This window comes from Felis catus, chromosome C1, assembly GCF_018350175.1.
Source record: "Felis catus isolate Fca126 chromosome C1, F.catus_Fca126_mat1.0, whole genome shotgun sequence".
In the NCBI taxonomy this organism is placed as follows: Eukaryota; Metazoa; Chordata; class Mammalia; order Carnivora; family Felidae; genus Felis; species Felis catus.
This window is the reverse complement of record NC_058375.1, coordinates 48,313,631-48,340,894: the sequence shown is the minus strand read 5'-3', so window position 1 is coordinate 48,340,894 and position 27,264 is coordinate 48,313,631. Positions and strand designations below refer to the sequence as shown.

At 43.8% G+C, this 27,264-nt stretch overlaps 1 protein-coding gene across 15 annotated transcripts in view; it reads right to left on the bottom strand.

Moving 5' to 3' along the window:
- The window catches only part of FGGY (FGGY carbohydrate kinase domain containing), a 418,575-nt gene extending 391,796 nt beyond the window's left edge, over nucleotides 1-26,779 (bottom strand). For 2 of the 15 annotated variants that reach the window (XM_045035926.1, XM_045035927.1), the window contains exons 1-3: nucleotides 26,662-26,771; nucleotides 11,332-11,458; nucleotides 9,236-9,316 (exon numbers count right to left, since the gene is read on the bottom strand). Coding sequence is in view for 10 of the 15 variants with exons in the window: in XM_045035923.1 (XP_044891858.1) it covers nucleotides 3,736-3,950; nucleotides 26,432-26,462 (246 nt within the window). In the remaining 5 variants the exon portion in view is untranslated. Of the gene's footprint in view, nucleotides 1-3,735; nucleotides 3,951-7,002; nucleotides 7,077-9,235; nucleotides 9,317-11,331; nucleotides 11,459-26,431; nucleotides 26,544-26,661 lie in introns of those variants that run through there. The other 13 variants (XM_045035924.1, XM_045035925.1, XM_045035922.1 and 10 more) reach the window with 12 other exon arrangements.
- Nucleotides 26,780-27,264: the final 485 nt, after the last annotated feature.

Below are 27,264 nucleotides of genomic sequence, written 5' to 3'. Positions count from 1 at the left end.
ACTTTTTAGATATGTGAGTACCGACCCAGTAAAGACCCACCAGTTTTAGGAGCAGCGGGAGTAGGAGAACCATGACTAGGGTTTGGAGTCACCTCCTTAGGGGTCTCATCCTGTCTCTAATACCTGTTAGTTTCAGAGCCTCAATATCCTCATGTGCCAAAAACAAAGAATGGCAGTCTACCTCACACAGTCACTGCAACATTTAAGCAAGATAAAGGATGCCAGAGTTCTACTTCTTTGTAGCTCTAAGTAACATTAATCCAACATCCATTGATTGAGCAACAAAGTTGTGCCAGGCAATGTATTAGATGCTAGAAATACAGGGGTGATGGTATTAAAGCGACCCAACACGTCATCAAGTACAATGAAACCTGTTAAGGACCAGATAAAACACTATGTGGCAAGGACCGGTGAAGACAGTGGGCTCTAGGGCAGCACAGAGGGGTTTCTCACCCTCTCTTTCCTCTGAGGTTGGCAAGGGAGAGCAGGGGCTGTCAGAGGTCATCCAGGAAGGCTCCCAGGAGGAAATAATGCTTAAGATTACCTTATAAATACCTGTGGAGTTGGGCAGGTAAAGAAGAGAAGAACATGTCAGATAGTAAAAATAACAGAGGGGCGCCTGGGTGGCTCAGTCAGATGAGTGTCCGACTTTGGCTCAGGTCATGATCTCAAGGTTTGTGGGTTTGAGCCCCACGTCAGGCTTTGCGCTGACAGCACAGAGCCCACTTTGGATCTCTGTCTCCCTCTCTCTCTGCCCCTCCCCCACTCACACCCTCTCTCAAAAATAAACATTAAAAGGGGCGCCTGGGTGGCACAGTCGGTTAAGCGTCTGACTTCAGCCAGGTCATGATCTCGCAGTCTGTGAGTTCGAGCCCCGCGTCGGGCTCTGGGCTGATGGCTCAGAGCCTGGAGCCTGTTTCCGATTCTGTGTCTCCCTCTCTCTCTGCCCCTCCCCCGTTCATGCTCTCTCTCTGTCCCAAAAATAAATAAACGTTGAAAAAAAAAATTTTTAAATAAAAATAAATAAACATTAAAAAGAAAAGAAAAGAAAAGAAAAGAAAAGAAAAGAAAAGAAAAGAAAAGAAAAGAAAAGAAAAGAAAAGAAAAGAACAGAGGTGTTTAATTCATTCATGTACTCCACAAATATGAATTGGGCATATCACAGGCAAGGAAGTCTAGGGAAATTTAGATCAACAAGACATGACCCCTGCAAGGGGCACACATTTTTCACATAAGCAGACAGCCAGGTAAAGCCACTTATAATTCAGTATGGTTAAGATAACAATCAGGGTAAGGTCAAGGTTCCCCACATAGTGGCAAATTCAAAACACTTCAGGTAGTTTAATATGATTTCCAAGCAGGGAGCATGGGGAGTGGAATGAGGCTGGGGACAGGGGCAAAGGGCAGAGCATGAGGGGGCAGCTGCAGTCCACCCCTTGCTCATATTAACCATGTGACCTTGGGCTGGCTACCTAACCCTTCAAAGCCCATTCCTTCCAGCTCTGAAACAGAATAAAAACTACGTCAAGAGGCTGTCGTGCGCATAAATGGATGTGAAGTCTCCAACATGGTACCTGGATCATAATTAGTGCCCGAGAAATGGTAGTTGCATCAACATCATCATCATCTTATTGTTGTTGTTGTTATTGTCCTTATTAACTTGACTAAGAGGCAAACCATCTCAGGCAGTGTGAACGACCCAGCTTGAGAACAACTGCTCTCAAGCTCTTAACTCCCTGAAGTCCTTGAAAAAGAAGACACAAGACAATGTATTTTACATCACCCTTTGCCCTATACCAGCGCTTGTCAAAATCTTACATACAAAGAACCCTAAAGACAGGGAGTGAGCAGACAGTCCCAAAAGGTACCTCCCTAATTGACGCTGATGTTTCAGCGTTTTATCTTACTTCGTTGTCCTGCACCATCTACCCATTTCCGTTACTGTTACCATCACCACCACCACAGGAAAACACAGTGCTTCCTCATTTCCAGGCACTGTCGAGGCACTGTATATGCATTAACTCATTTGATCCTTCACAACAACCCGCTGCAGATAAGGTACAATCATCTTTCCCATCTTACAGATAAGGAAACTCAGGCAAGAAACATGAAGTAACCTGTGCAAGAAGACAAGCTAATGAATGTCGGAAACAGGATGTCAATCCAGACAGTCTGGCTCCAGAATCTGTGCCCTATGGTGTGCTAACTCCTGAATATAAAAATGCTTCCCTCTCTAAACCTCATACCAGCCATGAGCTGCGAGTAAATGTGTCATGCTTATCCCATGCCTTCTGGCACACAGTGACACAGCCATACTCCAGGTGAGGGGACAGCCTGAGACCCAAGAGCTTTATCCCAATAGCCTCAGTGCAATAGCCTCACTAAGGACCAATGCCCAGGGCACTCATGGGGGCTCACAGTGCTCAAACAGCTGATGAGCTGGCCAGCACCGGGAGAGGATTAAAAATCTACCATTAAACCAAGCTGTACTTAGACCAGACCTTTTTTTAAAGTAGCTTTTCATCAGGGGATTATATTTTCTTCTTGACAATTTCCTTAATGGCAAGAAAGGCTATATGTTAGAAGAACAAAGGAGACCCAAGGGCAAAGAGTAGAAGATTCTCACCAAGGCGGGGGCCAAGAGTGAGGAGGGAAGAGGAAAATTAAACAGGCAGAAGAGACATGCCCCCACTTCTATTCCTACAGAATGCTCTAGCGCTGCCCACCCCCACCTCTTCTCTCTGCCGTCTTCTCTGGGGGCACTAACAGCAGCCCAGAGCTCATTAAAGTTTAAACAGACTGATCAATACGGACAGAATGGTGAATTGTCCATCTGCAAATTACCAAACCCTTCATGAATATTTAAGGAACAAAACTAGGAACAGAGAGAAGAGAGAAACCAGGACTTTATTTTTCCCTCTAAAAAAACAAAACAAAACAAACAAACAAAAAAAAAAAACAGACAAAAATATCTCTGTAGCTCCTGATCATCAGCAGGCTGACTGCAATCCAAGGCCACTCAACATCAACATCTGCCTGGCACAACTCAAAGTTTTGCTTCCTCAAAACACACATGTGCATGCCACTGCGCCTTTGCACATGCTGTTGCCACTGAACAAAATGAGGTTCCCCAACCTGTCCACTTGGAAGGCAGGACAGTCCAGTGACTAAGGGTGCAGCTCTGGAGTCAGCCTGCTTACGGTTCCAGTCCCACCATGAACCCAGTCCCCTCATCTACCCTGTCAACCATTCACCATTGGGTAAGTCACCTAACCTTTCTGTGCCTATTTCCTTCTCAATAATACAGGGGTCGTAATAGTACTACCTTCATAAGGTCATTGTGAGGATGCACATACACGATGCATGCTACCACGGTTTACACAGCACTGGGCACACCTGAAGGCACAGCAGGTGTCAGCTATGATTATCGTGACTTCCTCCACATTCGGTCACATGCGACCAGATCATCTGCAGGCTCCACACCTGTCCCACCTACCTGTGCCCGAGATCCCCTTTCCTCAGCTCCAGCCATAGCCACTTAGCCCCCAGCACCTACTTGAGTCATAGTCTAGCTGTCTATTGATCTCTGTCACTAGCCTATGAGCTCCCGTAAGGTAACGCCTGTATCAAAAGCACTCCAACACTGTCCCTGACACCAGGTGTACAAGAGACATGCTCAGCAGGTGAGGGCAGGGGAGCATCTGCAAGGGTAGAACGCCACAGCTGTGGCCATACCTTTGTGACAACACCACATGCAGCCCAGATGTCCTCCGAGGACTGCTCATGGTGGTTGAACTGAGGCTCCCATTGGTTAATTGGCTGGTCTGCGAAAGCCAAAAGGACTCCCCTCTGGTCCACCAGAGCCGCACGCACACTGCCCGTTCCAACGTCCACACCCACGTAGTAGCTCCCTGGTTCCTGACCTCCCCCGGGCATTGCGGTCCCTCCACCTGCAGAGATCAAGGACAAAAACCACACTAAGACCAAGTAGGTCTACAAAATTGGGCATAAAACATCTTGAAAGTGGAAATAAAAGGAGTGCAGCTGACTGGTGGTCATTTGCTTCCTCGTTCACCCAACAAAAATGCAGAGTGGTCACAGAATGCTAATGGACACATTGAGCTGGGTGGTGGGTCAACGAGATAGGCAAGGCCTTAGACATGGAGTTTCCATTCTTGGAAGGAAGTCAGATGTGAAGCAGCTACAATCTCACAATTCTTTAAGCAGAGGCATGATACCCAGTGAGTAGAAGTGCTTTACGTGTAAATAGGGGGTGTGGAATCCAGAGAATCTAGAGCTAATAGATATGTATTTATTCTCATTAAATTTGAATCAAAGTGAGGACAGTGGCCACAGTACAAAAAAGGAACCTCATCTACCCTGTCAACCATTCATTCAAAAAATTATCTACTGAGCACCTGTGACATGCCAAGCACTGGGAAAAGTCCATGCACCCCTCCCGTATTCCTCACTGCAACCCCAGAAGGAGTCTATTTAAGTCATCCGAATTTATAGATCATCAAAGGAGACTCCAAGAGATACGTCACTTTTCTCTTAAAGGCAGGTCCACACACTTAGGAAGAGTAAATGACACACGTTGTACTGATGGGGAAACAGGTCTCTGAGACATGAAGAGAGGCAGCAGCATCATTCACAGGCAGCCCAGACCCACAACTTCCCATCTGGTACCGCCAAGTCCCATGCATGCCCTTCCCCTCGTTCCCTCTTAACAGCCTGCAGGGTCACTTTGGAGAAGAGGCAAATACACTGCAGCCGAGTCATGAAGAGACTGAGAATTGGGAAGGAGCCTCTCGGGGCACAGGATCAGGAATTTGTGAGACCGTCTGTTTTCTTTGCAGACCCCTTGTGAGTTACAAGGAAATCCGACCAGAGAACACTCAGGAATTCCTTGGCTGTCATCACCACTCTAGGTCCCTCTGGTCAGATTAGCCCACATGACACAGAAATCTCCCAGCGACTTTCATTTCCCAGATCAGCCTTTCCAAGAGCAAGAACAAGCCCCCCAAGACAACAGCGCTGGTGAACAGGCTACAACTCCCCAGGTGAGCCCGGGGCAGTCTTTGCACCCGGGAATCTCATTTCAACCGAGAAAGTGGCCTGAGCCCATCCATTTCAAAAAGGTAATGCTTCCCTGGCAAAGCCACACTTGGGGATGCTAAAACGCAGCCAGCCCGCAGATGTTCAGTTACTGCTTCCTGGATATTTATCCCATTCAAAAACAGCTTCATGAAAAGTGACCACTTCTGACTTAATCACAGTGATCTCCCAGTGGTGTTTGCCCCCTTGGGCTAGCAGGCTCCCTGGTAGGTGGAAGGGAAAACGGGGAGGCGGTGCTGGGGAGCCACAGCCAGCACACGTGCTACCTTGAGCAGGGCTTCGGAGAACAGCTCCCAGGCTCCAGCCTCCACGCTTTCTCAGCCTGACTTCCTCGCTTACATGCTTTGGGAGCTACACAGGATCTACAGCATCAGACATCAAGCTACGCATTCCTCGGTGTTCTTCAAGCCATGACTCACACAAAATTTAAGTGAAACAAGTCAAAGTGCAGCTGCTCCATTTGAAGCAAAGATCAGCCCAGCGCCCCCTCCACACCTCTCCCTGCAGCCACCCCTCTGCGGGGCCCTTTCTCAGGACCCAGGATGGTTGAAATACAGCATGGTGTCCTGCATGGCATCCCAGGCCCGCCACGAGCTTCCCCGTTTGCTGTCAGGCATGTCTAACACAATCCCACCAGGTCTTACACCAACCCCAGACATTCTGAGACTCCTCGCAGCTTCTCAAGGGCTCACCCTGCCTCGGGGCTGCCCCACCGAGGGCTTCCTACTTGCCCTTCCCTTCCTCACACCTTCCCCTCTTGTGAGCCTGGTGGCCACAGACTCACACTGCAAGCTTCCAGCTCAACCATCTCCCCTTCAGGAAAGACATCCTTGCCTTTCCCTGTCCCTCGCTGCCACCAGAGTACCATGTCCCTGCTTTCTTTTACAACCTAACCATTGTGAAATAGGATTTGTTTTCGGTTCCAGGTCTGTCTCCCTTACTGGCCTGAACCTAAAAAAAAGGAACTTATTGATTTCTGGATCCCTAGTTCCTGGTATATAATCAGTTTTCAATAAATGTTTCCTGAATGAGCAGCTACATCAGTGAAATCAATAGAAATCATGGATGAACCTCATGCTTTAATAGTTCGAATTCCTAATTTTGTACCTATACGCACGAGTGTTTCGTCTTGATTCTAATCTCTGTATGCTTCATTCATCCAATTAACATTTACTGAATGCCTACAACCACATTTTATTAATTCTAGACACTCATTTTTTTCATTTTGCTTCTCTAAAATCAGTGAATCCTATAATCAGTGGCATCTTACAATCAAGTGGTAGCATTTTCTTTCTTGGTGATGCATGAAACAATAATGCATCTTGTAATCCATGACTGATATTCAAAGAAATGCAGAATGTGCCAGGCACAGGCACCCTGCTATGAGCGGAGGACAAGACAGGGCCCTGCATTGGCTCAGAGCTACCTCAAGTTTCTTCCTATGCAAACAGGAGGAAGACTGACCAAGCCAGTTCCTCCATCTCCCTGCTACTGACCACACCACAACCTCTTTACTTGGAATTCCTTTTTAGCTTCTCACTGTCCCCAGCGTGAAGGCCCAGGGGTGCTCCTAACACTGATCCTGGCTTGCCCTTGGCTAGAATTCCCCAAGGCTATTTGAAACATTTCAGAGAGAAATAAGGAAATAAATAGGAAATCAAGAGTCTATACAACCATTCCGGCTCACCCTGACTGGCCAGCCATCCCCCAGGCTTCTCGCCATTCCTGCTAGCCCAGCTCCTCAAGCCTGGGTTCCTCACTTTTGTCTCCGTCTTCCCCTGCAGGGAGTGCAACATCTTATCACCCACCACCCACAAGTCCAACTTATTTCCAGCAAAATCCAGAGGCAGACTTCCACTCTGGAAACACCTAGGGCGTACCTACCTCAGTTCTGGTTTTTGGACCCCTGTCCTCACTAAAGAGGCAAGAATCTACCCTTCAGGAGAGCTCCTACTTCTTCTTAAGGGTGGAGCTTTACTATTAAATTATTAACTCCAATGTTGCCCAGATCACAGCTACCCCCAGTGCCAACCCAGAGCCTGGCACACAGCAAGAACCTGAGTCTTTGTGACTCAGTGGATACCTTTAAAGCCTATCATTAGGGAATAATAAAAGGTGCTATGTCTACTGTGTCCCCAGTGCTCTGTTCAACAGCTTGCTTACATTACCATACCACGTTTAATCCTGACATCAGTCCTTCAAGGTTAATTCCTAGTATCATCCCCATTTTACTGATGAGAAAACTGAGTCCTAGACAGGTCAAGTAACGTGCTGCAGTAGATCATGTCACTAGTAAGTAAAAGAGTTGACAGCAAACCCCTTCCCTGTGGCTCCAAAGTCTCTAACCATTCTCGGGGTGCTATACTGCCTGACTCTCCTCCATCTACTAAATGCCTATTTGCCAAGGACCCTGCCTACTTTGTCTAAGATTGGCTGATTCAGAACTCAAGGTGCTCCCCTTGAGAGATGGCCCCTTCCCCAATGTCAGGCTGCCTCTCTCTGGCAAACCGCCCGTTTCTAGACCACATTACCAAAGCACTGGTCAGAAAGAGTCCAACCCACGGGGACAAGGGCACCATACCTCCTGGCACTGTTCACACACGCCTCCCAGTTCATGTTTTTCTAAGGAATAGAGCCTAATTAAATATTTCAGGTTCACCATGTTTCCCATTACTATAGTTTTAAGTGATCTCTTTGTGATTGTTTCCACACCTGGACCCTGAAAGCAGGGAAGCAAGTTAAGTTCAAGCCCTTGGACGGCTTCCCTGAAACTCGACCCTGAGAGTTTTAGAAACTCTGCCAGAGAATTCCCTGCAACTCAGATCCCTTGTCTTGCCGCTCTGTGCCCTTTGTTCCCGGGTCGCAGGTACTCTCTGCTGTGTCCTGTACTCCAAACTGTATCCCGTGCACCTTTGCCTGAAAAAATAAAATACCTGCAAAATTGAAAACATTCCATTTTCTAATTTGTTAAGAAAAAAAAAAAAAAGGATTAGCATCCGCCTGTGTGTCTGGCACTTGCATACATGCCTTAATCTCTTCCAAATGAAACTCAACCGAGTTGGTAAACCCATCACCATTTTGTACTTCAGTGGGACGGGGAAATTCGGCGCAGTCACACGAGCTGTAAAGAGCAGCACCCAGATATGAACCTCGGCCTCTACAGCAAGTGTGGGGATCTTTCCACAACAACCTCTAACGACTGAAAACAAAATTCTTTGTTAACTTCTTCAATGATGGTATCAACAACAAATGTAGCAACAAGTAGCAATGATTAAGCTCTGCTCTGCAAATCACCCTCATGATTTTGTGATTCCATCCAATCCTTGTAACAACCCCGTGAGGCGGACAGTGTGAGCCCAGGTTCCAGTTAAGGAGACTGAGATTCTCAGCAATTAGTCTGTTTCATGTCACATAGCATAGAACCTGAGGAGCTGGGACCGGAGGCTGTGCTGGAATGGCTGCAAAGCCCACTTTATGAATGCTGGGGGTCAGAACTTTGGTGCCATCTCATTCTTTGAGGCAAAGACGAATGCTCTAAAAACTCTGATTACTATTAGGGCTACAGGGAGGGTGACAGGCAGGCAGAATGAGGACATGGACTGTGGGGGCCACGAGAAAGAAAAAGAAAGAAATTCAGGTTGCACTGGACACAAGTCCTGGGCCACCTAACTTCTCAGAAGTCTGCAAGATCCTCCACAGGGCAGAAAGAGCCTCCTGTCCAAGCCCCCAGGATGCACGGGACTCATTTTTAGCCCCGATTCATGATCAAAAGACCGCTCCTATGATAAATATTTAGATGGCTCATTAAATAATAGCTTCTATAAATATTATTAGAAATATGCCACAGGAAACCACAGGCTTCACGGCTGATTCTTCAACAAATGTGCAAGTTGTTCAAATGCAGGGTGAAAAAGGAAGAGGGACATGAACATGGGAGGCAGTTCTTTGCAAAACTATTTCAGTAATTCTAAGAAGAGTGTCAAGGCTACAAATATTGTGCCCCAAACCCCTCATTTGGGGGTTGTCTTGTATCTTTCCTCCTCCTTTTCCCCGATACAACCTAATAGCAAGAATATTGTTTCCTACGACTACAATCCTCCAGAGTGAAGGAGCTTACCTTCAGTCCTATTTCTTCAAAAAGGCCACTCCACCAGGATCAATTAGGTGACAGTGTCCACAGAAACAGTGTCCCAGGGATCTGAGAAGGAACTCAATATCCTCTTTCAACTTTGATCTCTGGACTCTGCTGTGAGCTCAGGCACATGAGTTCCACACAATTTATTTATTTGGTTAGTCAAATTGCAAGCAGGCGCTTGGTAAGTTTGGAAAGAAAGAGATAAGCAATGAGGATGCCTGTCCACTTCGGCCCTCTAACAGAAAGAACTGAACAGAACAGCACTTCAAACGAGTCTCGCGTGCTGTAAGATGGCAAGAAGGCTTCGGATGGGAAGTAAAGAGCTCATTTGGCAATAATAACAGTTGGCAATTCGTAACAACTGGATGCCTAGTGGTTTCACCAACAATACCCCTGGGAGAAAACAGTACAGGTTGCTCGTGGCCAGTTTTCCTCTTAAGGTGAAAAACTGTCTCCTATGGCTCCAATCTCCTAGTATGTTCACGAGATTAACTGAGATTATAGAACTGAAGCGACTAGCACAGCACCTGATGTGTGGCACACACTCCGTAAGGAGCTCAAATCGTGAGGACTAGTATTATGTCCCTGCCAACACCGTATCACCTCTGGACACCTGCAATATACCCCGCCCCTGCCCGGGTGTTCTCACTCTAACAGCTCAAATCCCAGTAAACGAAGCAAATACTAAATACTTTCTCTGTGCCAGGACACTAGGACTCTTCAGCTGAAAGAGACAGGATCTCTGGCTTTAGAGCTGACAATCTAACCTAAGAATCTGACTTCTGAAAATCAAATGGTGACGACTCAAGTTATCCCCGGTGTTTGTGCTTCCAGCAAAACCTAACACACCCAGGCAATAAAACAGCTTGCTGCTGCTGCCGGAACCCTCGCCACACGCTGGGGACCAAGCGTCCTATCCCAACACCACCTTTCTCCACAGAATGCGGAGATGATGGTTGGAAGACGAAGTACCAGCTTGCTGTTTGCATCACTGCTCCAACCACGAGATCAGAAAGTCAGGATTTGTCAGGATACTGAGGGTCTTCATGTTCTGAACTAAGCCCATGTTTAAGTACAAGCCCCAGGTATCCAAGGAGGTGTAAAGTATTAAACCAGACAGGAGAAAGGCTGGCTGTTCTTTCAACTCAAAGTTGGATTCCCAAAGGCAGAAAAAAAAGTCAGAACTCACCAAACCCCCATGCCTGCCTCACAATGTGGCAGCCACAGGATCAAAACTGAGCCAGTCCTGGATGATGACCAAAACCACCGCCCTCCACAAGCCACACAGGCAGGACACAGCAGCTGACACAAATACAAAATCCAACCATGTCGAGGACAAATGCACAGAACAGGTCCTAAAGAAATCATGGACGGAAAATCTGACTCATGAGAAGACATCCTCAAACTCCAACAACAAACACCGCCTTAACAGCAGATGAAACTTTGGATCTCCCACATCCTCTTCTGTAAAACCCTGCTGACTCTCTCTTCTTTTCAATCCCTGGGATCCGATAAAGCAACTCCTGAGAAGCCTTTTATGACGCCCACCAAGCTATTCTCTCCGCACAGAAAGGGAGAGGGGACACCTCATTTAGAACACCCATCCAAGTTATGTGCTATGTCTCCCATTTACAGAAGAGGATGCTGAAATTCTGTGAGGATCGATCTCCAGTGGATGGCCACAAAACCAGGAGACGAAGGAGACTGTATTCAAATTCAAGTTTGTCCAAGCCAGAGCAGGGCTCTTGCTGCTGTCCCTGCTAAAACGTGGCTTTCCGTGCTAAACAAGGCGCCTTTATCCTGGGCAAACTCAGAATGCCCTTCCAGGTTTGTTTATCCTGTGAAATCTTCTGGGACACTCAAACATTAGAAATGGTTTCTCTCTGCTCTGATTCAGAAACACTATGTCACCCTAAATGCTACACTAATAAACGTGAGATACTAATGGACTGTTTGTTCTACTAGCTACTTCCTAGTACCTGCCTACTGGCAACACAGTGTAGGGTAACCTAGGAACGGGGCAAGTACCGGGTTGTGGGGGAGAGGGAAGATTTTTAATGTATACTAGAGTCAAATACCTTTTAAAATAAAAAGTCTCTAGGGACTCTGCCCTTGGAGAGTTCCAGAAGCACGATCAGCAAGCCTGTGTTCCGTGTGAGGCCCCTGGCTTCTCCCTCAGGACAATCTCCCTCCTTGACCAGGCACCTGTATGGGGCGGCGGGGAGAAGATGGAGAAACTACTTGGACAAGGGGTTTTCTCATCTGAGTCGGTCTATCTTCCACAAACCCAGTTTACGCTGAGTTCACTAAAACTCAGAGCGCGAGCCCAACAGTCTCACACTCCCATGCCAGGAACCTGGAAGCAGAAAAATGGCAAAACGGGCAGAAAGAGGGTGAGGGCTGGCACGCTGATTATAAATGCAAAGTTATTATAGTGTAACCTCAATATGCCAATTACCAAGCTAAGCCCGTAACGGGGAAAACTGTACACAAACTCAGCGATTTATTATTACATGGACTCTTCTTTTTGGAACGTGAATTCCTGACCTCTGAGTTCTGAATAATTTAAGTATATATGTAGTTTCTCTCCCTCTGTCACTTTCTTCTCCAAGAGGCTGTTGATTTGCTGACATAATTAACTATGAACTGATTTTCTACAGAACTAACCAGACCTTCAAAGCAAGGCTCTTATCATTAGCATATTGGCTGAAATCCAAGGCTTTTCCAAGAAAAGTCACTCAAATTAGAACAACAGAAGAACCCCCAACCTCAGTGACTGCTGTCAGATGTCAGCAAATTCAGGAAAGGCTCAGGGCAGTATTAGCTAGAGCAACAAAATCCCTTCCCCCAACACAATCTTCCAAAACTCCTTCCGCCAGAGACCATGCTCAGCCAGAAGCCGGGGTCTTTGGCCTCTTCTTGTGTTTACCTATTTATGAAGCATGACCAAGTGGATTTTAGGTCCAAGGTGAAAGGCATAAAGAACGAGTTATTTGAAGGTCACATTTTACACTTGGGGAGCTGGATGGTGCCATTTCGCAAACATGCCCTGTCAAAATTACCAAGAGCTATGGGACAAACTCAAACTACTGACTGAACCAATGCTGCTTCTGCCCCCAAAAAGCCCAAGCTCTTTATTTGGCCCCCAAGGACCTCAAAGCTCTAGTGCCCACCTGCCTCTCTAACCTCACCTCCCTACCTCCCTACCCCTCTCCCCAATCTCAACCCCCTATACAACAACCCTAGGAGCTACTAGCCATCCCTTAAATGAATGTTTGGCACCTGTGTTCATTCTGTTCCCTCCTCCTATGATGCAAAGATTACAAACTTGCAGTTCACAGAAAAAGAAATACAATGAACACACATGAACACTCAGCTTCACAAAATAATGGAGGAAATGCAAAACAAAACAACATAAATTCTCATGTAACAAGTTGGCAAAAATAGAAAACTTTGATATTACCCTGTTTCTGCAGGAGTGTGGGGAAATAGGTAGTTTCATACACTTTTAGTGGGAGAGTAAGGGGTTCAACCTTCTCTAGAACAATCTGGCACTATCTATCCATTTTTGAAATCTCCCCTTCTACCCTACAGGGGTTTTTTGTTGTTGTTATGTTTTTGAATGTGTATTCATTTTTGAGAGAGCAAGAAAGACAGAGCATGAGCAGGGGAGGGGCAGAGAGAAAGGAAAACAAAGAATCAGAGGCAGGCTCCAGGCTCTGAGCTGTCAGCACAGAGCCCCATGCAGGGGGTTTTGAACCCATGAACCGTGAGATCATGACCTGAGCCGAAGTCGGACGCTTAACCGACTGAGCCACCCAGGCACCCTTCCCCTACAGTTTAACTTCTGAGAATTGATGGATTGGCTCACCTAAAAGATATACATTAGAAATATACACTACAACGTGTTTTCATTAAGGCAAAAGCACACTCACAAAAACCCTGGAAACAAATGAAATGTTTACTAATAGGGGACTTACTGAAACTTCCACATAAGGAGCTATTAATACCAATGAGAAAGGGGCTAAAGAAAAATGTTAATGGTATGTTATTAAATAAAAGAGCAAGTTCTTAGAGACTACATTTGTACTAGTTTTTTGTTGTTGTTGTTTTTTGCTTTTTGTTTTTCTTAAAGACAGAGCATCAGTGGGGCACCTGGGTGGCTCAGTCGGATGGGCGTCCGACTTCGGCTCAGGTCATGATCTCGCAGTCTATGAGCTCGAGCCCCGCGTCGGGCTCCATGCTGACAGCTCGGGGCCTGGAGCCTGCTTCAGATTCTGTGTCTCCCTCTCGCTCTGCCCCTCCCCCACTCACTCTCTGTCTGTCTCTCAAAAAATGAATAAATGTTAATTTTTTTTTTTTAAAGCATCAGTGGTTCTAAAACCGTGGTCTCCAGAAGAACAGCATCAGCATCACCAGGGAACACTCGAAATGCAAATTCTCAGCCTCCAGCCCACATCTACTGCTTCAGAAACCCTGGGAGTGCAACTCCACAGCCAGCACTGTAAAAGCCCTCCAGGTGATCGTGACAGATGCGACAGTTTGAGGGTCAACGTACTGTACTAAGACCTAAAACACGAGATTCAGGAAGCACACACCAACTCCCGCTTCCTGCAGTGACACCTAGGGAAAAGAAAGGTGGTGGAAACGTGGAGGACATTTTGAACTTCCCCACTCTGCTGTCGGAATGTTCACAATGAGCAGCTAAAACTGTAGTAACAAGAGAGATCTTCCTGATAGTGAGTGGAGCTTTGCTCTGTATGGCTCCCATGCTCCACACCTCATTTTTGTCCCGTGGGATCATCCAAACCACCTAATTCCTTTCAGGGGAGCTATCCCCTTCAAATGCTTTATGATGATTCTAGTGACTTCCTATTGGTCTTCTTTCCTCCAAAACTATAGGTTTTCAGTTCCTATAAGCACTCCTCCATGCCATGGCTTTTTCTAAAATAAAAGGGATAAGGCGCACTTGATACGTTTAATGAGAATGGTCTTCAGACACTCACGTTTCCATGTGATGTTGTATGGAGAGCAGGTAAGCTGTACTACCAGCACATGGAAATCTGCCTGGAGACCCACTGGATGCAACATATACTGGGGCAAATTAGGGGCCCATGCGGCCCAATATCCAATGACACTAAGAGCAGAATAATTTGTTCAGGAGAAAAGGGAAAGGGAGCTTGAATATGTTCCCAAACTATCTCCAAAGGAGGGCTCTGAGGGAGCCTTTGTCAACTACCCTCCTCTTCCTACTGTTTTATCAAGATGTATCTTCACATGAATCCAAATGTTTCCCAAACATACTTATAGTTTGAGCCAATCCTCGCCTTGGATCTCATGAGGGCTGACTCTTTGCCAAGCACAGTATCTGTGCACAGTATGACGTGACCCTGCCAATTTTCCCAACCCTGGAGGGATCCATACTTAGAAATGGGGGAACTAAGGTTCTGTGCAGTAAGGTCACTTGGCCACCATCACAGAACCAGTAAAAATCAGAGAAGGACTTCGGTCCTATGCCCCTTCCACCAGGTCACCGAATACTTTTAAACGTCCTAACAGTAGCCTCATTCTAACCTCAAAGTTGGCCAGTAGTTCTACCATCCCAGAATTCCGTGAACGACATACACTGAGACTTGTCTGTTGAAATCACTCTTGACTTTACACAGTCTTCCTCTCATTCTTCGTCCCCTACAACCCACCAGTAACTGAGTCCCTTCTTAATCTCTCCATCCTGTGGCTGGTTTAGCAGAACACAAGCTCCTCGGCTGTCAGCCTGGTCTGCAACAGACTTTGCTGTAACGGAGGCCCGACTCCAGATGGCCAAGGGACTGGTAATACACTGAGCCTGAATGATTTCTACCTCATCGCCCTACTCTCCCTAAAGCCACCCCACACATACATCACCGTGTATCACTGTATAGGTACCTGCTGTATGAAGTCTGCTTCCTCCATATTGGTAAGAGCCTCCTCAATAATTTAAGATGATGAAGGCAGAGGTGGTGGGGGCGGGGCGGGGGTGTGGGGGGAGGATGTGATAGAGGAGTCTCCTGGGAAAAGTATTCCTAGTTTGGGAAGGAAATCTCATCATTTCCCCCTCACACATCAAACCTACTTCTCCCAGACATACTATTCCTTCTCTCCTGTCTCTCAGTGAGCAGCACCACCAACCACGCTGACTGTTTGCCAGGCATCTATAGGTTATGACTCCTGTGCACGTTATTCTCAGCCTGCCCCGCCCCCCCACCCCCCACCATACACTCAATCCTTTTCTGCCCACCCTCTGTCCCAGGGCTACAGTCTGGATCTCCAGGCGCCCAACCCTCTGTCTTCTACTTGGGTTTGGACAATGGAGAGGAGTAGCAAAAGGCGTCAAGAAGGAAGGAGAGTAAGGTCCAGGCTCCCTTGGACCGAACAACCTGCATCTCTTGAACAAAGGTAACAAAGCCTCTCAAGGCAGATTTCTGCACAGTTTCTCCTTGTGGGTTCTGGTAACATTCCTCTCCTAACCCCTTTACGTAGGACAGAACAATCCTACTTTCTCAGCCCCATGGATTCAGGCTGCCCTCATCTCTCTAAATAGTTCCTTTACTAAAAAATTATCCTAATTGGAGGGTGTCTTCCATTTCCTTTTGATCTACTTCCTGCACTGTGCCCTTTCAGACATCAAGGAGTAAAAGTGGTCCCATTATTACTGGTGCCTGGATACTTCAAAACCTCTTCCTCATACCCTCAAATAGTCCTTCTTTAAATTTTCTTCAGAAATTCCAGTTGAAGACCTCCACTGCTAGCCAAGATGAAGTAACAAGAATCATATTTACCCTCCCATCAAAAACTACTTTAAAAATACACATATATAGGAAATGAGGGTTCTCAGGACACTGAACATGAGGGCAAGAAAGTACAGTGAGCCCAGAAAGGCGAGGGAAAATGAAATGTCCTGAAATTGCTGAAGCTTAATGTGTGGGACCATGGTACGGGAAGAGGAAATCCAGGCCAAGCCCTGCAGTCTGCCAGCATTGAGGAAACAGAGCTAGGAGTCTGTGGACAACAGGAAGCTACAATTCTTAGGGCAGAGTACAAGAAAAGAGAGAGCTACACAGAGGGAGAATTCCAGAGAACTACAAAGGGTGCTCCTCAAGTATTCAGGAGAGTACCAAACACCACATGCATGTGAGGAAACCATTTGCGCCAGAATCTCCCAGAATCTCCCAGAATTGGTGTACTTCACACGGGGCCATGAACAGTGCCCACTGACACGAGCCAGAGTGGAAAAACATAATTCACAGGGTACTAAGTAGAGTAGAAGGGTTTCACCTCAGCAGGGAAGAAGAATTAACCCTGGTCCCACCTAACAAAGCTTAGGGCAAGACTCAAAAGAATCCAATGGTTTGCAAATACCTCACTCATACCCCAGAACAAAGTTCAAGTGTATTTATAAAAATACAAAACCATCTAGCACAAAACAAGGTCAAACACACAATGCCTGGTGTTCAATCAAAATTTACCAGGCATGCAAAGATACAGGAAAATACTATCCAAAATGAGAAAAATCAACGGGCAGTGACCTCACACTGACACACTGGACAGAATTAGTAGACACAGATATTAAAATAGCTGTGATTCCTGTATCTCGTATGTCAGAAAGCTAGGCGAGAGATTGAACTTGAAAGTTCAGAAATGGAAGATGAAGCAACTTTAGGCTGAAATGCTAAAAATGACAACCAGGCTATCTGAGATGAAAAACCTACTGTATAGAATTGGACAATACTGAAGAAAAGACGAGCGACCTTCAAGACACAACAATAAGACACTAACCACTAACAGAGAGAAAAGATTCTTAAAAAATAGAGTATCGGTGAGCTGTGGAAAAACTACAAGTGGTACAATATATGTGAAATGGGAATCCCTGAGGCAGAGCACAGAGAAGGGGTCAGGAACAATATTTGAAGACCCAATGGTCACAAACATTTCAAATCTGATGAAAACTACAAACTCACAGATTCAAGAATACCAATGAACCCCAAATAAAAGAAATATGAAGAAAACTGAACCAAGACAACATCAGATTCAAATTGTTCAAAACCAATGATACAGAAAATCTTAAAAGCAGCTTGGGGGGAGGGGAGGTGACAATCGCCCAAAAGAAAAAAAAAAAAATACGGGGGCACCTGGCTGGCTCAGTCAGTTTAAGCATCCAACTTTGGGTCAGGTCATGATCTCATGGTTCGTAGGTTCAAGCCCAGCATTGGGCTTTCCGCTATAGCCCAGAGACAGCTTTGGATCCTCTGTCTCCCTCTCTCTGCCCTTCTCCCTTTCACACACTCTCCCTTAAAATAAATAAATAAATTGGGGCGCCTGGGTGGTGCAGTCGGTTAAGCGTCCGACTTCAGCCAGGTCACGATCTCGCGGTCCGTGAGTTCGAGCCCTGCGTCAGGCTCTGGGCTGATGGCTCAGAGCCTGGAGCCTGTTTCCGATTCTGTGTCTCCCTCTCTCTCTCTGCCCCTTCCCCGTTCATGCTCTGTCTCTCTCTGTCCCAAAAATAAATAAACGTTGAAAAAAAAAATTTTTTTAATAAATAAATAAATAAATAAATAAATAGATAAAGATTATTAAAGAAGACGACATTACAAAAGAAAGAAATAAAGAAAAATAGAAAGGACAACAGCTTTCTCATCAGAAATAATAATGCAAGCTAGGAGACAGCAGAGTAAGATTTTTGAAGTATTGAAACAAAAAAAGACTTTCTATCTAAAATTCTGTACCCTCTTTTGGAATGAGCACTGGGTGTTTTATGGAAACCAATTTGACAATACATTTCATATGTTGAAAAAAATAAATAAAAAAAATGAAATTCTGTACCCTGTGGAAAAAAAATTCAAAACGGAAGCATTAATAAAGACTAACTCAAACAATGATGAAAAAAAATTCATTACCAGCAGAACTGCACCATAAGAAGCGAGGCAAAAAATGATAGCACATGGAAATCTGCATCTATAAAACAAAACAGAATGTAGAGCACACGGGGAACTATGTGGGTACATATAAAGGCTTTTTAAAAATTAGTCAAATGTCTGGGGCACCTGAGTGGCTCAGTCAGTTAAGCATCTAACTCTTGATTTGGGCTCAGGTCATGATATCACGGCTGGTGAGTTCAAGCCCCACATCAGGCTCCCAGCTGTCAGCACAGGCTGCTTGGGATTCTCTCACTCCCTCTTTCTCTGCCCCCTCACTCACTCATTCTCTCTCTCTCAAAATAAATAAATAAACTTAAAAAAACATTACTTGAATGTCTTAAAAAGATAACTGACTCCCTAAAACTAAAAGAATAACCATACATCATGGGGTTTAAACCTATGTAAATATCAAATGTACAATATAAAATAACAGTAGCACAAAGGCTAGAAGGCAAGAATTATAAACATACTGTTATAGGGTTCCTATATTATATGTTAAGTGGTATAATCCCACTTGAAAGTTGACTCTGATAAATTAAAGATGTATTCTGTAAACCCTAAAGCAACCATTAAAATACTACCAAAAGAAAAAGCTCTGCCTAGTAAGCCAATAAAGGAGAGAAAAAATGAAATTATAAAAAACCAACCCAAAAGAAGGCAGAAAAAGAATAAAAAGAACAAAGAACAGATGGAACAAATAGAAATGAAAAGAAAAAGCTAGATGGGTGCATTTAAAAATTTAAAAGAAACCATATGAATACTTATATTAAATATAGTCTAAATACTCCAATTAAAAGGCAGAAATTAGCAGGCCTCACTTCGTTATCCAGTCCAACTATATGCTGCCTATAAAAACCCATTTTAAATATAAGAAACACACAGGTTAAAAGTAAAAAGAAGAAAAAGATATGCAACAAAAGAGCATTCAAAAGAAAGCTAAATCATTATCACACTAAGTAGATTTTAAAGCAAAAACACTACAGGTCTAATAACTAAGTATATTTCAGAGTCAAGAATATTCCCAGAAACTAAGAAATAATAATGGGGTTGATTCACCAAGATAACCTAGCAATCCTAAATATTAACACACCTAATAACAGTGCATCTGAATACATAAAGCAAAATGTGATAGAGATGCAAAGAGAAATGCATATATCCATAATTATCCTCAGAGATTCTAACACCATTCTCTCGGTAATTCTCTCAATGATGGAGTAAGTTGACACAAAATCAGCAAGGATGTAATATACAGTAGTCAGCAAAGCTGATATATTGATAATTAAAAAGCACTCTATCCAAAAAGGGGCAGAACACACATACTTTAAGTTCACATCAAACATTTACCAAGACAGACCATATTCTGGGCCAAATAATAGTCTCAAGAAGTTAAAAGAATTCAAATCCTACAAAGTACCTTCTATGACCACAATGGAATTAAATTATAAATCAATAATTAAAAGATAAGTGGAAAGTCCTCAAATATTTGGAAACTGAATAACACTTCTAACACATGGATCAAAGAAGACATTTAAAAAATATAAAGTATTTTAACTGAATGAAAATAAAAATATAGCAGAAGTGGTAGGATGCACTGGATGCAATAAATCTATAGTGTCATAAGCATGTAATAGAAAAGTTGCCTCAAATAAATAACTCAATTTCCATCTTAAGAAATTAGAGAAGAGTAAAAGGAACCCAAAGTTAGCAGAACAAACAATAAATTTCAGAGGAAAGATCAAGAAGTTAAAAAAAAAGACTACAGAAAATAAATAAAACCAAAAGCTGTTTTTTTGAAAAGACCAATCAAATTAATACATTTCTGAACAGAATAACCAGGAAAATAAAGAGAAAAGATGCCAGTATTAGGATTTTATGTATCAGGAATGAGGGAGATGAAATCACAACAGATTCTACAGATATCAAAATAATGAGGGAATATTATGAGCAACTAAGAAGATATGTACAAATTCCTTAAAATATAGGAACTACCAAACCTCACTGAAAAAGAAGCAGATGATCTGAATAGTCCTGTATTATTAAATAAGTTGAGTTCTTCCTCTTCTTGACAGAAAACCAAAAACAAAAAGAACTCTAGACATCTTCATTGGTGAATTCTACCAAACATTTAAGGAAGAAATAATATTCTATACAAACTCTTCCAAAAAACTGAATTGTAGGAAATCCTTTCCAACTCATTTTTGAGACCAGAATTATCTTGATAACAAAACTTAAAAGACAACACAAGGAAAGAAAACTGTATCAATATTTATCATTAACATAAATGGAGAAATTCTTAAAATTTTAGCAAATAGAATCCAACTAACTATAAAAAGGATAATAGGTCCTGACCAAGTGGGATTTATCTCAGGAATACAAGGTCTAACATTCAAAAAAAAAAAAATTTGGTGAATGTAATTCATATTAAGATTCTTTAAAAAAAAAAAAAAAAAGGTCTTAATAGTTACAGAAAAGAACACCTGACCCAAAAAAAAATTCATTCTTCATTTAAAGACAAAAACAAAAAAAAAAATTTCGACATGTCTCAGCAAAATAGGAACAGACTGAAACTTCCTAAACCTGATAAAAACCTACTATAAAAATTATTCAACTAACATCATACATCATAGTTAATGATGAAAAAAATGAATGTTTCTCCCTAAGAAAGATCAGAAAGAAGATGTCACTTCCCTGCAACACGGAGTAGAGATTCTAGCCAGTGCACTATAGCAAGAAAAAGAAATAAAAGGCAGCCACATTGAAAGGAAGAAAGTAAAACTGTCTTTATTCACAGATAACATGATCACCTACATAGAGTATCTGATGGCATCCACAAAAAAGCTATTAGAACTGAAAAGGAGTTTAGCAAGATTGCAGGATACGTGACCAATACACAAGCAGCAACAAACTGGAAGATAAAATTTAAAAGATAATTTCATTTCAATAGCATCAAAAAAATAGGATACCTACAGATAACCTGACAAAGATGTGCAAGACCTACCTACTGAAAGGTACAAAACACTGAGAAAAATTAAGGAAGACCTAAATAAACATATATACCAACCATGGGTTAGAACACTCAATTGTTAAGATGCCAATTTGCTCCCAAATTAATGTAGAGATTTAATGTCGTTCTAACTTAAATCTAAATAGGTCTTTTTTGTGAAACTGACAAAATGACTGTAAAATCAATAGGGAAATGTAATGCACCTAGAAAAAACAAAGCAACTTTTGAAGATGTACTTCAAAATCCACCTATACTATCTGGCTTCAATACTTATTGTTGCAAGATTTTTTACCTCAATACCCGGATCCGTTGTCTGGCCACTTCGCAGAATGAACAGGTGGACACAGAATGAGCAGCAGGCAAAGTTTATTAGAGTCTAAGATTAGAAAGCAAGAGGTAGGAAAGCTGTCTTTACAGAGAGGGGGCATTCAAAGGTGAATACCTGTGGACTATAGAACAGGGGTCCTTGTTTAATAAGGTTCTGGTCACACACCCACCCTTCCCTTCCTCCTTGTTCCTTCTCAGGTCCTACCTTTATTGGCTGGATAACACTAGGTGCTGGGTTGTCCATTCCTGATTGGCTTGATTCCATTGTATAAGAGCTATGGCCATATCATTCCTTCTGGGTCATATGTTTTATGGTCTACTCCTTATTTTCAGTTAGGTCTTTTGTCAAATTCCTGAGGGAAACTGGTGGGGGAGTAGGTCGTGTCTCTTACATTCTTCAGAGGAACGTTATGCCGGAGGGGGTTTATTGTAGTCAGCCACTCCCAGAATTGTTCCAAAATATGTGTTGTTCCCCACCCAGGAACCTCAGATCATCTTTCCCTCTCTGCCTACTGAATCCTATGTTTTCCTATCATATTATTATGAAACTATAGTCATCAAAACTATGCAGTATTGGGCATTAAAACAGCCAAAGAGAACAACGGAACAAAACAAAACAACCAGAAATGGGCCTCCACATACACATAGTCAATTGACTTTAACCAAAGGAGCAAAGGCAAGTCAATGGAGAAAGGATAGGCTTTTCAGCAAATGGCAGTAGAACAATTAATGACATACATGAAAAAATTAACTTTGTTTCATATCTGATGCTATAGATTAATTGAAAATAGATTGTGGATTTAACGTAAAACCAAAACAATGAAGCTTCTTTAAAAAAATAGGAGAGGGGCACCTGGGTGGCTCAGATGACTGAGTGGCCCACTCCAGCTCAGTTCATGATCTCATGGTTCATGAGTTTGAGCCCACATCAGGCTCTGTGCTGACAGCTTGGAGTCTGGAGGGTGCTTCGGATTCTGTGTCTCCCTCTCTCTCCAAGACCCTCTCCCATTCATGCTCTGTCTCTGTCTCTGTCTCTGTCTCTCAAGAATAAATAAACATTAAAAAAAAAAAAATAGGAGAAAATGAGAGTTCTGGCTAGGCATGACTTCTTACATAAAATTACTAAAACCATGACCCATAAAATAATAAATTGATAAAAGAGTCACCATCAAAGTTATAAATTCACAAATTAGACTTCATCAAAATTGGGAACTCTACTTATGAAAAGACACGGTTAAGAAAATGAAGAGACTAGAGGTGGCGGGGTGGCTCAGTCAGTTAAACATCTTAACTCTTGATTTTGGTTCAGGTCATGATCTTACAGTTCATGAGCTCAAGCCCCATGTCAGTGGGGTTCTGCTTGGGATTCTCTTTCTCCCATTCTCTCTCTGCCACTCCCTCTTGCATTTTCTCTCTCTCTCTCTCTCTCTCTCTCTCTCATAAATAAGCTTAAAAATATATGTAAAAACAAGCCACAAAATGGGAGAAAATATTTGTACATACAAGTGACATAAAGAACTTGCAATGAGTATATAAAAGCTCTCAAAACTCAGTAAGAAAATAAACGGCTCATTTTTTACAAGTGAACACAAGATTTCACAAACACTTCACCCAAGAAGATATATGATACATATATGGGCAAGTAAGCACGTGATAAGAAGCTTGAAATTATTATTCATTAGAGAAATGTTAAAACTCCCTGAAAGAGGACTCCATGTTATCAGAATGGTTAAAATTAAAACGAGTGACCATACCAAGTGCTGGAGGAACCGGAAGTTTCATGCACCACTGAAGGGAATGCAAAAAGGCACAATCGCTCTGAAATACAGCTTTTTAAAAAGTTAAACACACACCTACCATATGAACTAGCCATCCTCCTTCTAGGTATTTAACCAAGAGAAATCGAAGAATAGGCCCATTCAAAGGCATGGATATGAATAGTCCTAGTGGCTTTATTTGTAGCAGCCAAAAAGCAGCCCACAATCCAAACACCCACCAACAGGTAAATAGATAAAGTACAGTATATTCGTGCAATGCACCAAATGAAGTATGTGTGCATGCTCAACATGGATGAATCTCAACATGATCAAGCTAAGTAAAAGCCACCATGCAAAAAAGATACGTATCGTATGACCCCACAGATAAAATCCTAAAATAATATTAAATAATCTATATTGACAGAAAGCAGATCACTGGTTGCTGGGGGGGGGGGGTGGGTTGGGAGAACCAGGAAGGAAGGGATTACACAGGAGCACAAGTAATCTTTATGGATGTTAGAGATGTTCTTTATCTTACTTGTGATGATGGTTTCACAGACCCAGACACACGTCAAAACATCTATTAGATATTTTAAATATATACAGTTTATTATATGTCAAGCATACCTCAATAAAGCTGTTGAAAAATACCCCAGTTGGGAAAGCCTTTTCCCTGACGGCACTGTAACTGCTCCCTCCTTTCCCATTCCCTACATCCAATCGCTGTTAATTCCTAACCATTCCACAGCCAACCTTTGTACAATGCAGGGGTTAGGGGCACTGACCTGCCGCGACATAAAAATCTGTTCACAACTTTTGACTCCCCCAAAACTTAACTTTCTAATAGCCTAGCGTTGATGAGAAACCTTACCAAAAATATAAACAACCAATTAACACATATTTTGTGTTATATACTGTATTCTTATATACTGTATTGTCACAATGAATTTAGCTAAAGGAAATGTTAAGAAAATCTTGAGAGAAAATACATTTACAGTACTATAAAAATTCCGCGTATAAGTGCATCTGCGTTCAAACCTGTATCGTTTGAGGGTCAACTGTATTCTCTCTCCCTCTCCAGTCCAGAACTATCACCCTAACCCATCTCTCACCTGTATTATAAAAGCCTCTCTCCACCCTGAGGCCAGAATTAACTTCCTAAAACACCAATCTGTATCACTTCAACAGCTCCTGATTGCTCTGGAGATAGGTTTCAAACTCCCTTAATATGACTCACCTGACCCTCCCCAATCTGACCTGATCGGACCTTTTCACCTTCTGCAGCCTCCTTTCTGGTGATTTCCCACCTCACCCTTTCCTATCTAGCCATATGAGTCAATAATGTGCCAGGTTTATATAGTTTTGCACACGCTGTTCCCAAGTCAAATAATCCTCTTCCCTTTTGTCTCTCTCCAGCCCACTCATACTGAGGCTCTGTCACTCAGCTCGAGGATGATCTCCTCTGGGAAGTCTTCCACGAAACCCCACATTAGGCCATTTGCCCTTCTCTCCACTTAGTTCAAATCACAGTCAATTACCAGCATCTTCCTCATACCCTGCCGCAACACTAATCTCAGAATCATATAATCTCCCTCATTAGACTAGATATAATAAGCAGACTGAGTGAAGGTTGGAAGCAGAGAGCAAACCTTGTTCATCTTTACCTACCCAGGGCCTACCACAGTACCAGGCCCAGAATACATGCCACACCATTAGTGAACAAATGAATGAATGGAAGAACTGGTTTGGATGACACTTAGACCACCACCTAGGTTGATTTTGTATTTCTCTGTATAAAGAGATGGGCAGGTGAGGTTAAGTGATCTCTGTAGTACATTCTGGTGAAATAATTATTTCAAATCCCCTGGAGGGAGGTGGGGGACGGGGGGGGGGGGGGGGTAGTCCCTATTCCGGCTGGGCAAGATTCATTACCTCTAAACTGTTTTCAAAACCAGCTGGTAATTGACTGTGATTTGAACTAAGTGAAAGGTTAGGGAAAGGGAACCAGATTCCAGGAAAAGACAAGGTCCACAGCAAAAATTAACACAGCCTGGAAGAAGGCCCAGTCTCCTCCCAGTAAACTTCTTACTTTCATCCAGAAAGATACAGATCTCCACCCTCAGGATTATTCCCTTCTCCCAGTACGCATGTTTTGATTTCCAAATCCAGCAAGGGAGGCTCCCAAGCTCGCTTCCCCTCAAAATCAATCACAAGGCCCTTCTCACCCTCTCTGGTCTTTCCCTTATCATCCTTAGTCAACAATCCTCTGGGCCTCCCACTCACACGTCCTCCTCAGCTGATCCCTCCAACAGCCAGGCCAGTGATCATCAGGTCAAGAGCCAGGCAGAGGGCCTCATTAACAGGAGACTCCCAGAAGACCAGGAGGCAGTCGAAAGGCTGCAAGACCCAGCTGGGAACCATAAAAAGTAAAAAAAACTGGATATATATTTGGTGGATCATAAAAAAAGAAAAGCAAGCAAAAACAAAACAAAGCAAAACTCTACCATCTGTACAATAGCCACAAACCAAGAGAAGACCTGCCTTCTTTCTCAGTGATTTACAATTCAAAAGTGTAATCACTTCCTCCCTCCAGATCTCCTATTTTAAAAAATTAACCTAATGCTGTTCCATGTTTTGGTAGTGACTGACCCTTTAATTTAGGGACGCTATTAGTTAAGACCTAAGAAGTGCTTTCGTGGAAAATAGCCAATGATTAGGGAAATTCACCATTTTACATCTTGCCAATCCTTAAAAGAAGGGAAATGAATTAAAAAGCAAGGATAACATTAGGCCTTTCCTACCAGGCTAACTGTAACCAAACAGCATTATACCATCACAGCTAAAATGCACCTTAAACGTTATCACAAGCTGCTGAAAGCGTTTGAAGTTACAAGCAGCACTGGCCTTTAAAATGTCTTAGGCAGCCAGATTTGTATTAAAAACTCAAAACTGTTCAGGAAAAAATATCCTAAAATAGGGGTCCGGGGGAGGGAGGGAGGGAGTGACTAAAACATAGAGAGCGTGAACACAGTTAATTGGTCGGAGATGGCAGAGGACCCCGGGTTCCCGGCATCTCATAGACAGCCTTGGGGATGCAGTAAAGGCCGACCCTTCTCTCGACCGCCAGCCGCCTCACCCAGGAGAGGGCACAGGGAACTCAACAGCATCCCGGGGGGCGGAGGCCCTGCTAGCTTGAGACTTAAGCGGCAGGAGAAGGAAGACCAAGAGGAAGGGGCGGCGACTGCGGGAAAGGTGGGGAAGGCTTGGGCCGGGTGAGCTCTCGGGTTGGAGAACGTGGGCGCTACGAGCCTGCGCGCCTGCAAAAGCCCCTGCTGCACACGTGGGACTGGGAGGAGGGTCACTTACTTGTCCAATCTGAAATTAGATTTTAGCTAGCGGGGCTCTGCAGGTTGCCGTGCGGAACGGCACCGCGCGCTTGCAGAGCGGTCCCAGAGAGTGGCTGCGGCCGCGCCCCGCCCCCGGCCCCGCCCCCGCCGGACGCGGCCCCTGTAAAACCCCCCCTGATTGGCCCTTTGAACCGGGCCGAGGATTGGCCCGCGCGTGCCCGCCCCCGCCTCCGAAGCCTCGCCCCGGCTCCACGGGCCTTATGGACTTTTTAAAAAGGCAAGGAGGTCCCCTGCACAAACTCTTCGCAGCCTCTGACGCTTGGGTGTGGAAGATCCGCATCCTATAACCGCTTCTCAACCATTTACTGAATGCAATTTACTGACCGTTGTAGGAGGATGTAATTAATAATAATAATATATTAATAATAATTACTGAATGCTTGCTTTGTGCCAGGTCTTTCTGATACTTTGCAGGAATTTATCCGTGTAATCCTCTGGCCAACCCTCTGAAGTGGTGTCACAGTCTTTAAATCCTCAAAGCAGATAGGCCCTGCCTGTGCAGAAGTTACAATGTGTGGGCCCTAGACACACCCAATTCATTTAAACCTCACAGTTCTTGCCT